The sequence below is a fragment of the Dama dama genome, chromosome 17, assembly GCF_033118175.1.
Source record: "Dama dama isolate Ldn47 chromosome 17, ASM3311817v1, whole genome shotgun sequence".
Lineage (NCBI taxonomy): Eukaryota > Metazoa > Chordata > Mammalia > Artiodactyla > Cervidae > Dama > Dama dama.
Genome location: NC_083697.1, coordinates 36,449,734 through 36,463,133, shown reverse-complemented (window position 1 = coordinate 36,463,133; position 13,400 = coordinate 36,449,734). Strand labels below are relative to the sequence as shown.

At 36.5% G+C, this 13,400-nt stretch overlaps 1 protein-coding gene across 4 annotated transcripts in view; it reads right to left on the bottom strand.

The window, feature by feature from the left end:
- Positions 1-603: 603 nt before the first annotated feature.
- Positions 604-13,400, bottom strand: part of HPGDS (hematopoietic prostaglandin D synthase) — a 29,705-nt gene continuing 16,908 nt past the window's right edge. For all 4 annotated transcript variants that reach the window (XM_061164744.1, XM_061164747.1, XM_061164745.1 and 1 more), the window contains 3 exons: positions 12,106-12,215; positions 7,142-7,240; positions 604-3,207 (listed from right to left, as the gene is read on the bottom strand). In XM_061164744.1, the coding sequence (XP_061020727.1) occupies positions 3,043-3,207; positions 7,142-7,240; positions 12,106-12,215 (374 nt within the window). In that variant the 3' untranslated portion in view covers positions 604-3,042. The remainder of the gene's footprint in view (positions 3,208-7,141; positions 7,241-12,105; positions 12,216-13,400) is intronic.

Below are 13,400 nucleotides of genomic sequence, written 5' to 3'. Positions count from 1 at the left end.
AGAAGCACCTTAAACAAGATCACACTTAGATGAACTTGCCTTTTCTTTCTTTTTTTCCCACACCCTGTCGCCACTTTTTGCTTCTCAACTATATTCTCTTTGCTCTGCCATTCATTTCATGGATAAGGCTATCTGTTTTCTTAGTCTGTTTGCTGATAGGACATAAGATTAGACAAGTCAATAATATTAACATGTATATTGAACTAAAATGTTATTTTTCAATATAATTATGTGTAAAATAGGTTGGGATAATCCAAATATACAGTTAATTGAAAGATTTCTATATAAATGGCTTGTTTATATGGGTAGTTCTTATACAGTCATGTAGAACTATAAAAATGCTTCAAGTTGAAAGTGTAAAATAATCCTCAGGAAAAATGATTGTTCCATGACCTTTAAAAATTTTGTCAGCATAAAATAAATGTATAAGTAAATGAACAAAATAGGAAAACTAGTATTTAGTGCACTGTAAAATATTAGAAACATTGAGAAAATTTAGTTTTTGTAAAAAATTTATCAAAGTAGTTTGAACAGTACCTTCCTATAAAGCTTGCAGGCAAGAATTTTTTTGGTTTTTTTTACCTTGGCAAATAGTCATAATCCTTGATTTCAGTCAGCTTCCAGCATTTCATTGCTCTTTCAGTGTTACGAAATAATTCCTCCTACCCCCGTTGTTTTTTCTTTTTACATTGAGTTTAGTAGAGAGGATTTAGGTTCATAGCCAATTTTAAGCAGGAAGTACAGAGGGTTCCCATGTACCCTTGTCCCCACACAGCACAACTTCCCTCACTTTGAACATCTTACACTAAAATGATACATTTGTTACAATCAGCAAACCTCCGTTGAGACATCATAATCACCAAAAGTCCATAGATTACACTAAGGTTCACCCTTGATGTACAGCCTATGGTTTGACAAATGAACCTATTATAGTATCTTGCAGAATAGTCTTACTGCTTTAAAAATCCATATAAGTTTTCTCCATGTCTTTTCATGGCTAGATAGTTCATTTCTTTTTAGCAATGAAAAATGTTCTCTTGTTGGGTATACCACAGTTTTCTTATCCATTAACCTACTAATGGATATTTTCTTCCTATCTGTGGCTTGGCTTCTCATTCTTTTCATCTTCTGTTCTTTTAATGTGAAGGATTTTTCACCAGTCTCACTTCCTCCAGGACATCTTCATCTTTGTCACAACCACTTTCCTCATTTATGTCAGTAAGTTTGCCTTCACCAAGTTCTTCAGACTGCGTCTGAAGAGCGTTTTTCCATTTATGTTCAGTTTGAATTTCACTCCAGCATTATCACTTTTCTTTACTGCACTTTCATCTTTGTTGGTGAGTTCTCTTTTTCTTTTGTTTTTTAATACTTTAATTTTATTGGAGTAGAATTGATTTACAATGTTGTTTCAGCTGTACATCTAAGTGATTCAGCTATACATACATATATTTTTTAGATTCTTTGGTCATATAGGTAATTACAATATTGAATAGAGTTCCCTGTGCTATACAGTAGGGGTCCTTGTTGGTTATCTGTCATATATAGTAGTATATGTATGCTCATCCCAAACTCCTAGTTTATTCCCCCCCTACACACACTGTCACTTTTGGTAACCATAAATTTGTTTTCAATATCTGTAAGTCTGTTTCTGTTTTGTAAATGAATTCATTTGTATCTTTTTTAGATCCCACGTATAAGTGATATCATGATATTTTTCTGGCTTACTTAACATAGTGTGATAATGTCTAGGTCCATCCATGTTGCTGCAAATGGCATTATTTCATTCTGTTTATGGCTGAATAGTATTCTCTTATATATATATGTTCCACCTCTTAGCCCTTCCTCTGTTGATGGACATTTAGGTTGCTTCAGTGCCCTGGCTATTGTAAATAGTGCTGTGATGAACAACAGGTGCATGTGTCTTTTCAGATTATTGTTTTCTCTGGAAATATGCCCAGGTGTATATGATTGCTGGATCATATGATAGTTCTAGTTTTAGTTTTTTAAGGAACTTGAATACCGTTCTCCATAGTGATTGTAACAGTTTACATCCCCACCAACAGTGTAAGAGGGTTCTCTTTTCTCCATACCCTTTTCAGTATTTATTATTTATAGACTTACTTTTTGATGAAGGCCATTTTGACTACTGTGAGGTGATACCTCATTGAAGCAACAGCTTTGATTTGCATTTCTCTGATAATTAGTGATGGTGAGCATCTTTTCATGTGTTTTTTGGCCATTTCATGTTTTCTTTGGAGAAATGTCTCTTTAGATCTTTTCCCATTTTTTTGATTAAGTTGTTAGTTTTTTGACAGAGTTGCATGAGCTTTTTGTATATTTTGGAGATTTAATCCCTTATTTGTCGCTTCATTTGCAAGTATTTTCTCCTAAGGGTTGTCTTTTCATTTTGTTAATGGTTTCCTTTGCTGTGGGTGAGTTCCCTTTTTCAATTATCCATTTTTATAAAATGTCAAGTGGGTGTCATCACTGAGAAACAAGCAGGCAGCGCAGCTACACAGTTTGCTGTCTGTGCGTAAATGACAGATGTGCAGTGACCAGTCACCAATAGACCGTGAAAGAAGTGGCTTGGTTGGTCATATATCTGTCTGTTATTTACATAGTGACTTGTGGACTGAAGCGCTAGCGCTAGCAGCAAAATTTATACTTTATGCAATTACTCATTAATACACCATGGAAACTGAAATCCAAACCATTTCTTTTTTTGGAAAATATGTAACTAAACCACTGTGACTGAAATTCATGTGTGTCAGAACTAGTGCAAAGCATGGCCTGCCTGTATTGTAAACTATAGATAATGTGAAGCTCTTCTGGAGAAAAAAAGATACCGGAAACAAAAGTCTTTTTTTTTTCTAATCCCCTTTCCTCCTTTTTTTTTTTAATAAGCAGAATATGGCAGAAATGAAAGTGTTAACGGAGCTGAGGGGGTAGTGTATGCACATTATGCAGCATGTTGATGTAGCTTCTTATCTGATGAGAGTGATGCTGTAAAGAAGAATAAAGGTTGGAGGTGGCTGGTATTATCTAGAGCTTGGTCTGGGGCCTTCGCAGTATCCAGTCAGCGATGGCAGGAATGCTTTGGACTTTCTTCCGTAATGTCACCAGCCTGGGGTAGATGTCCAGCAAATCAGGTTTAAAGACCAAAAGTGTGGTGCTGCAAATTTCCCAGTAGAAGTCTGCCCAAGTTACCTAGTTTGAAGGAAACAAATTTTCATTGGAACATAAAAGGCCTAATTTCTTAATGTAAAAAAAAAATTTGTTTTTTAATTCAGAATAGTCTGTAATTACAAAAGCAGAATGTGTATATGATAGAAAATTACAGATAACACCATACTCCCAAGCCCAGAGGTTACTCATATTAACACTTCGGTATAAGGTTATTTTTCTATGCCTATGTGTGTATTTTTACTAAAATAAAATATTATAGTACATAGCCTTTTGTAACTTGATTCAATCTCCCCTTTCTGTGATAATACATTTTTATGTTATCTAATACCCTATCAATGCTTTTCCATCGTTCCCCAAATGTCTTTTATAGGACAAAGCAGCAGTATCCATTCTGGGACCATGTGTTTCACTTGGTTATATCCTTTAACTCTCAATTCAGAACAGTACTCCCCCCCACCACTTCTTTATTCCATATCATTGAATTATTTATTGAAGATTCCACAGTAGTTCTGCACAATGTCCTGCCTTCAGAATTTTTATAATTATTTCATCTTTACCGTGTTCCTTTATATGGCAGAGTGAAAAGGAATAGAATACAAGTTATCTTTAGAGAGTACATGGCTTTAAGTTAAATACTTTTGGCTAACATAACATTATATTGGATCACATCAGAAGATGTATAATATATGTCTGACCATTAGTATAACTGGACACTGTACGGTAGGATAATGACAGCCTAGTCCTACTCTTGTATACCTTTTTTGTTTGTTTTTATTTTTAATTTGTACACTTGTTCCTTTATGACTAGAAACTAGTCTGGATGATGTTACTTTGGCTCCATATAAATGTCAATCAAAGAGTGAAGTTTAAATATGGACTGTTCTTAGTTTTGCTTTTGTTTGGGATTTAATAATGCAGATTGCTAGTGTTTTATGAACTTGCTCACTTAACATCTTCAACATTAATAAGGACAGTTTATTGGTTAGAGGATTCAGAATTCAGTCAACAAATATTTATGAAGTACCTACTATGTGCCCTGTACAGGTTAAGTGCTGGGATTGACTAGAGAGCAAGATGTGATGCAAGACCCTTCTCTGATGAAGTTCTCACTTTAGAAGCAGGAAGACAATCAAACATGGAAAGTGTGATGCAGGGGATCGGCCAAGATTATGGAGTAGAAAACTCGCCTCCCTGATCTCACCTTCTCTTACAAGTGCACCAAAAATCACAAGTGTCTGCAGAACAACCATCGATGAAAAAGACCAGATCTACCAGAAAAGATCTACAACTAGAGACAAAGAAGGAACTACAGTGAGACAGGTAGGAGGGGCAGATTCATAATATAATTAATCTAGTCCCTTATCTTGCTGGGGATAGTCAACAAATTAGAGAATAAACATGCTGCAGAGGTTCTCCCACAGGAGTGAGTTCTGAGCCCTAAGTCAGGGCCACTAGCCCAGGGGTCCTACTCCAGGAAGACAAGACCCCAGAGTATTTGGCTTTGAAGACCAGCGGAGTTTGATTTTGGAAGTTTTCAAACAACTGGGGGAAATAGAAACTTTACTCTTAAGGGAGCACACAAGATCTCACACCAGGATCCAGGGCAAAATCAGCACTTTGATAGGAGCCTGGGGCAGATTTATCCACTGGTCTTGAAAAGTCTTCCAGAGATGCAAGAGGGAAGTTGTGGCTCATGCTTGTCCTCTATGTTCGTGCTAGGAACAGAGAAACTGGCAGCAGCCATATATGGGAGCTTTCTACCACATGGACACTGGTAGAAAGTGTTCCCTGTTCCTACTCTTACATATTGGAGAGGGGATTAAGACATACAAACCATTATGTATCAAATAAGCTATAAAGGACTATTGTACAACACAGGGAATATAACCAATATTATGTAATAATTATAAATGGAGTATAAGTTTTAAATTGTGACTTACTATGTTGTATACCAGTAACATATAATGTTGCACATCAACTGTACTTCAATTAAGAAACAAAAAATCCATGTGAAGTGATAAGAATGATGAAGACAGTGATGAGAGAGGTTCTCAGGTGGTTAGAGAGAGAAGTCTTTAAGAGGTGATAATTAAGCTAAGGCTTGAATGATAAAAAGGTCCAGACGTGCAGTGATTTGGGAATTAAAACATTTCAGGCAGAAGGAAGAGCAAGTGTAAAGGCTTTCAGGCAGGAGTATGACCTGTATCTAAGGGAAAAACAAAACACCAGAGTGTTTGGAATATTTGGAGGAAGGGAGAAAGTGCTGAGAGATGGAGTCAGGAGATAGATTACGAAGAAATTTTAATAAAAAGCAGAGGAAAAAATATTTTTAAGTCATTAGAAATTGTTCAATCAAGAGGGCAGAGAAAGGAACAAAAGACATGGCAAGTTTGCTTCTCTGTCTCTTCAGGACTCAGCAGATAGCAACTAGAGTAAGTCCCAAAGTGTGGCAAAAAGCAATATCTTGTCTCCTAGAATGGTGTCTCGTTGAAGGCCGGCGCCCCAACTTAACACAGCTTCTCAATCAGATTTAGATTTGAACTTTTTCTTGGCAAGACTACTTCATAGGTGACGGTGTGCTCCTCTATTAGCAGACCCATATAATATCTGGTACTCTCTCTTTTGTGGTATTAACAATTGTTGATAATCAGTGCTTAGACCCATTGATTCATCATGGGTTGGAAGATAGCGATGGTTTATTTTAATCTCTCCTTACTTATTAACTAAAAAACTTATGAATACAAACTTTGTCCCATCTGTTTTTTTTTTATCTTGAGGTTTAATTGGCATAAGAATGGCAGGATAAATGCTTTATTCAACACCCCCCCACCCCTGCAACACACATATACACACACTTTGTGTTTTTCAGTTTTCTGAATATAGACAGTCTGTCTCTGGCTTACAGTGGTTCAGCTTTACAATTTTGACTATATCGTGGTGCAAAAATGATACATATTCTTTAGAAACCACACTTTGAATTTTGACCTTTTCCCAGGCTGGTGATATGCCGTATAGAACTCTGCTGTGATGCTGGGCCGTGGCAGTGAACCATGTGTCAGGAGGGTAAACAGCTGATATACTTAACAACCATTCTCTACCCATACAACCTTCCTGTTTTTCACTTTTACTACAGTGTTCAATACTTACATGAGACATTCAGCACTTAATTATAAAGGTTTTGTGTTAGACAGTTTTGCTCATCTTTGGCCAGTGAGAGTGTCTACAAGTTGCCTGCTGGGTCCTGTTGACACAACTCCCAATTTTGGGTTGTTTTTTTTTTTTAATAATTAGTTTGGTTCTGGTATAACAAAGTATTCCCAGCTCATGTTTTACATTTCCTGTCCCAAACTGAGAATGAGCTGTTTCTCCAAGAAACTAGTTACTTTTAGAATTTGGAGACAAGGATTTGGGTCCTAGGGTTGCCCAGGACAAGTAAGTCAGTCATTTTTTCAAGAAAAAGACACAGAATGCTTTTTCTCTTTACCCTAAAATAAAGTACATTGTGAACTGAAACTGGTATATGATTAATATTGTTTGCCCTGAGAAAATATTTATAATGAGATGTATATAGTCACATCACTGTGTTTTACCAATGATAATGTTTCTTAGTTTTTTACTAATAGAGTACAGAGGTATTTCTCCACGTACTGTATTCACCAGTTTGACACAAGTTCATTTGTTTCACTTTGCTGTGGTTTGTCAGTGATAGCTTTTTAAATTTTTGTTAGTGTTATATAACATATACTTTAGTACGTTTTTCCAAAGTTAACATCACCAAGAAAGGTTTATTCAAAGAAGTTTAGCTTTTGTCCTTCTAACCTACTTCTCTAACCTACTTCCTACTTCTCTAACCTACTTCTTCCCTATGGGTAACACTTTTTTCAATACATTTTTATAGTTTTTTATTTATCCATATATATGTACATGCATTTTTTAAGATGTAAAACATACTCACAGAGTCACCAATAAACCACTTGTTTTCCCCTAAGTATGTGTCCAAATTTTGCAGAAGAGGAGGTGCATCACATGTAAGTAGCTCCTTAAATATCTGATTCTAGGGGAGAGAGGAAAGATCACTCTAAAGATAATAGGAAGAAAAAGAGTTGAAGAGGAAATCGATTACATTTTTGTCATCAGTTCTTATGGTTTTTTTCACTTATCATGACTAAATCATTCATCAGTAAAATCTTTTCATAGTTTTTAATCCTGATTTTTGTTAGTGAAAATTATTCTATTATGTTTTTACATTTCTAAAATCCTCCCACCTTTTTGGGCTCACTCCCTTTAAAGTTAAATAGTGTAAGTAAAGGTAAAGAAATTAACTGTATTTTCTTGGGCTAGATTCCTCCAGTTTGGCAGTCTTACACTTAACAGAAGTATTGTGCTTTTGGGCCTTTATGAATTTCCTCTCTTTGACTTAACATTGTACCTTAGAGTGAGATTCTCTGCCTTGAATATCATCTATAAAATCCATCATCGAAGTGTCCCCTTTTGATATAATATGTAAGATATTATTACAAAGCAAATAATATCCTTGGGGAAAAAATGAACAAATATACCCACTTAAATAATTATCTTTGTTTTTACTTAAATCTCTGAAGAACGAATAATTTATTCATGGCGTCTTTCTTGGTAAGAATTGTTTATTTGTTTATATATGAAAATTGGGCTGGTTTGTATTGTGGATATGAAATGTAAACTAAACTCAAAAATACTATAAAATATGCATATATCATCAATATTCATAAATGACCCATAATAAAATTCAGCCTTTATTAATGCAAAATAGTGGATAACTCCTTCATCAATTCACTTGAGTTACTATTGTGACTTAGCTAGGTAGTACAGATTATTATAATATAATGCCTCATATTGAGGAGTACAGTTTATAAAAGCTTCATTAGCCCTTTACATATGTTTGTCACATATCACAAACTGAAGGTTGGGAAGCTTGTCATTATTTTGATTTTATATGCTTTCCCCAGCTCTGTACCACGTTTATACATATGGTTCTCTCTCTATGGTAAATGTATTCATGGTTCTAAAAATAATGGGAGTCCTTTAGCCCCTTATACAAAATTTGTGAGCTGAGAGGCACCAGACCCAGAAACGTGCCATTTCCCACAACTTAGCTTAGCTCAGCATCAGTCGGGGAGGCAATAGCCAGCTTGGCTGTCCTAGAATAGCTGGAGAGAGGAGGGAGTTCAGTGAGAACAGGATGTAGATGCCGTACAACTTTCCACAAACGCCTGTGTGCTCACTTGGGTAATTCTGCTGCTTTTCCTTCTGTGCATTTCCACAGTGTAAGAGGCACCTGTGCTTGGCATATGCAATGCTGGATGAAAATCTTATCTCTGCACTCTTGACTTCTCCTTTCGCCTCGGTTCTCTTATTGTCTGTGGTGAGAATCATCTCAGTCTAATGGAATATAGATTGCTCAACAGCATAGCCATTTGTGTTTTGAGTCATTTTAAAGAATATTCACCAGAATAACCTGAAGAAGATAAAATGTTTTTATGTGCTGTGCTTAGTCACTCAGTCATATCCAACTCTTTGTGACCCATGGACTGTAGCCCACCAGGCACCTCTGTCCATGGGGATCCTCCAGGCAAGAATACCTGGAGTGGGTTGCCATGCCCTCCTTCACCACCCAGGGATCAAACCCAGGTCTCCCGCATTGCAGGCAGCTTCTTTACCATCTGAGCCACCAGGGAAGCCCAAAAATGTTGTTATACATCCTTTTTAAAGTATATTTTCTGATAAACCCTCAATAGCCATTCTGATACTTGATGGACTCAGAAATTTCCTACCTCCTTCTCTAGAGTTATTATGTAGATTTGTGTACACAAACAACCTTTACAGGATTTAGGGAGGTTTGTGTATTTCTCCAAAGTACCATTTTAAAATCCACACTTATCAAAATCATTTAGTTTTGGAAATGGGCCACTGATGTTCCTTCAGTCCTGCTTACCCTTCATCCCCCACCCACAAACCCCTGCCTTGTTCTTCAGATGAGAAAACTGAAACAAATGCATTGTATAAACACAGAAATTCTAGTGATAAATTCAAGGATTTTCAGTGTGACCAATACTCAGAGACAAATTTTGCCTGTAAGTTTAACTTTCTTAAATTTTAAATTAGAAATGGAATTTTTATCACCGATACATTTATAATTAAATAAATGTGATAGGTTTTGTTTGAAGCACATATAATAAAGAGGACCATTTTGACTGTTTTTAATCTTGACTGTTTTCAGGAGTCTGCTTTTGAAAATTTTACCTGACCACAAGGTGGCAGCAATGCAACCACTACAGAGACTAAGTGACAAGATACAAAAGAACTGTGTTATTTTTCACTGTGTTCTGGTCAGGTCCTACTTTACTAATCAGATAATCCGATAGTCTGGCTATTTGCAATAATTCTGCAACACATTGTCCCTTCATATGATTTATTCACAAACTTGTATTATGTCCTGTGAATGTTGGGTTTTGTTTTGTTTTGTTTTGTGGTAGGTAGTATGTAAAAGCATTCTTATTCTAACACAAAGGTAAAGTTACTCTCATCATAAATGTTCAAAGACGTGTTACTTTGGTAGATTGCTTCTGTTATGGAGCCTCAATCACAGAAAGGTACAAAGTAGAGAAATAGAGAAAGGCAAGCCAACATGGGACAAAAACCTTTAGATAATTTTTTTTTCCAAGTTGAGGATTATATATCTGCTTGTTTCTACATTTATAAGGATATGTGAAATGTAGGTGTCATGTCTGACAAATAAAAGGAAAAATGATGAGCACTGAAGTGTATAATAATACTATTAATAACTATTAATAACTAATATTTAGTAAACACTTTCCACCTAGCCATGGATACTTATTCTACTATTTAATCCCCGCAACATACTTCAAGTGGGCTTCCCTGGTGTCTCAGAGGGTAAAGCGTCTGCCTGCAATGCAAGAGACCCGGGTTCGATCTCTGGGTTTGGAAGATCCCCTGGAGAAGGAAGTGGCAGCTCACTCCAGTATTCTTGCCTGGAGAATCCCATGGTAGGGATTCTCTGGTAGGCTACAGATCACAGGTTTGCAAAGAGTCGGACATGACTGAGCGACTAATACTTCGAAGTAGGTTGTATGCTATCCCTACTTTGCAGACATTGAATATGAAAATTTGGTAGAGAGTTAAGTGACAACTGGTGAAAAGAGAATCAGGGTTCAAGCCTGGCAGTCTGACTCCAGAGCCCAAATGTGTTTCTGTCATAAAGCTGAGCCTTTATTTAAGACTTTGCTCTGGTTAGTCAAGTATGTGTGTATATATATATGCATGTGTGGGTGTCTCCCCACACACCTTACATTTATATCAAGGAATCAGTAAATGTGAATACTTTTATGTCCCAAATATCTCTGTTTAAATCAAAGGGTCCTAATCAAACAAATGGTATTTAGAATAAATGGTGATGGTGGTGGTTTAGTCGCCAAGTCGTGTCCGACTCTTGTGACCCCATGGATTGTAGCCCACCAGGCTCCTTTGTCCATGGGATTGTCCAGGCAAGAATACTGGAGTGGGTTGCCATTTCCTTCTCCAAGTAAATATGCTTAAGTAAACTGATAAAACTGCCATTTGTTCTGTGCTGTAGCTTTTCTTTTGTGGCTCAGATGGTAAAGAATCTGCCTGCAATGCAGGAGACACGGGTTTTATCCCTGGGTGGGGAGGATCCCCTGGAGAGGGGAATGACTGTCCACTCCAGTATCCTTGCCTGGAGAATTCCATGGACAAAGGAGACTGGCAGGCTACAGTCCGTGGGGTCACAAATAGTCGGTCACAGCTGAGCGACTAACCCTTTCACTTCACTTAAGCTATAACACGTACGTAACAAATACTCCTGCACAGCTGTTTTGAGTAGCTGCTGGCCCTGTGACATTACACTCAGTGGCTCAGAACGTGGCGTCTGAGCCACAGTGTCTGGGATTTGAATTCTTCATGTACCACTTACCAGCTAAGTAACCTTAGGCAAGTTACTTACACTTCTACTTGAACCTCCATTTCTTCATCTGGAAAATGAGGATAACAGTTTCCAATATTTAAAATGAAGAAGCCTTGATGGTAAAAGATATGAATACTGGGGATGTGCCTCAAGTAAACAAAGGAGTAAATAAAAACAGAAGAAAGCATCCAGGAAACAGGACTCCAGCTCAAGAAAAAGATATTGCTGGGATGGCAGTGAAGGGAAGTCCAATGATGAAAGCTGTGCAAAAACCTAGACAGCTCTACAAAGGAGAATGGCAATCTCTGGCTGGAAATCTCCAAGGAAATAATGGAAACAACAGATTATCTGATATCATTGACTCTGTGGAATACAATATTGGCAGGCCATTGGGTAGTATGGGAAGGTTCAGCAATAAAAGTGAAAAAGAAGCAAATGAAAAAAGGTAATTACTACTTTGAGGAGGAAAGTGAGAAAGGAAATATAATCAAAGTATACCCACAATGCACAGTTCTGCACAGTCTTTTCATAGACATTCTAATGTAATGACTATCGACTTCACCACAAAATTTTAATATTAGGAGTTTGGGAGAAGGGAATCAGAATGACTGCATAGGAGATAGATTCTCATTAGTCTTCTAAGTCTATCAAAACTATCTAAAATTTGTGAATCAGAGAAAGCCATATTTACATATCCTATATGGAGATGTCTAAATCCTAAAGAAACAGCTAAAAGTGTTAAAATGAGGGCTGCACCTGAGGAAGGGTTAATACAAAGAGGTAGGGTGGGAATCACTCTAGTACTTTGTTTTAAACTTTTTACGATAACGTGATATTTTAAAACTAGAGGTATGTTTTACTGTGATAAAAAGGAACTTTTAAAAGCACCTAACATAACACTTGGCAAACAGATATGATTAATAGCAAACTGATCACATTACTTTTATATCTTGTCTTTTCTCTGCCCAAGGAAAACGAGACATGAAATCATCCAGTGTGTCCACAATTGCATCCACTTGACATTGTTCAAGTTCTGTTTTTCCAGCCAAATCTATGGAATAGAGAGAGGACATTTTATGCCCAAGAAGATACTCAATTTAATTTACCATTGTAAAGCTTTTTTGTAAAAGGCAGCATATTCATATGGTTCAAAAATTCTGAACAGTGTACAGTAAAACAGTATCCAGTGAAAAGTAACTTCCATCTCTGGTCCCATTCACTTCATTTTGCTCCTTACCTACCTATCATATTGGTTACCATTTTCATTCATTTATCTTATATTATTCCATTGTTTCTTAATGAAAATAAGAATACATATCCCACTCAACATGCACCTCTCCCCATATATCCTAGTTTTTCCTACAAGTTCTTTAAGGGCATCCTTGCCCTTTTTTCAGGCACATAGGATTCCTTTAAGTGGAAGTGCCACAGTTTACTTAACTAGCCTCAACTGATTAGGCTTGTTTCCAGTCTTTTGCTAGGACAAGCAATACTACAATAAACAACCTACACATATATTATCATTTATCTTATAGAAAGAATTACTCCTACTTGTGCAGATAGTTTTTTGTCAAGAGCATGTGTTTGTTTTCTAGAAACTGTAAGTTTAAAATAATAGAGATAGTTTGTTTTTTTTTTTCCTGCCATTTGATCAACATTTTGCTAAGGAATCATTGGTCTTCCTAAATATATTCTCATTGGTGTCAATTTAAAATGCTTCTGTGTAGAAGCATGCTGAATTGGTTGCATTTCAGCAAAGGAAACATTAACAAAATGAAAAGAACCCACTGAATGGGAGAAAATATTTTCAAATGATATGATCTATAAGGGATTAATACTCAACATATATAAACGGTTCATACAATTCAACATCAAAAAGACAATGCAATTAAAGAATGGGCAGAAGAACCAAACAGACATTTTTCTAGAGACGAAATGCAGATGACCAATAGGCACATGAGAAGATGTACAGCATCACTAAACATCAGGGAAATGCAAAGCAAAACCATGATGAGGTGTCACATCACTCCAGTCAGGATGGCTGTCATCAAAAAGAACATAAATAACAAATGTTGGCAAGGATATGGAGAAAAGAGAACCCTCCTACACTGTTGGTGGAAATTGGTGTGGTCACTGTGGAGAGCAGCAGGGAGGTTTCTTAAAAAACTAAAAATAGAACTACCATATGATTCAGCAGTTCCAATCCTGGACGTATATCTGGAAAAGATAAAAACTG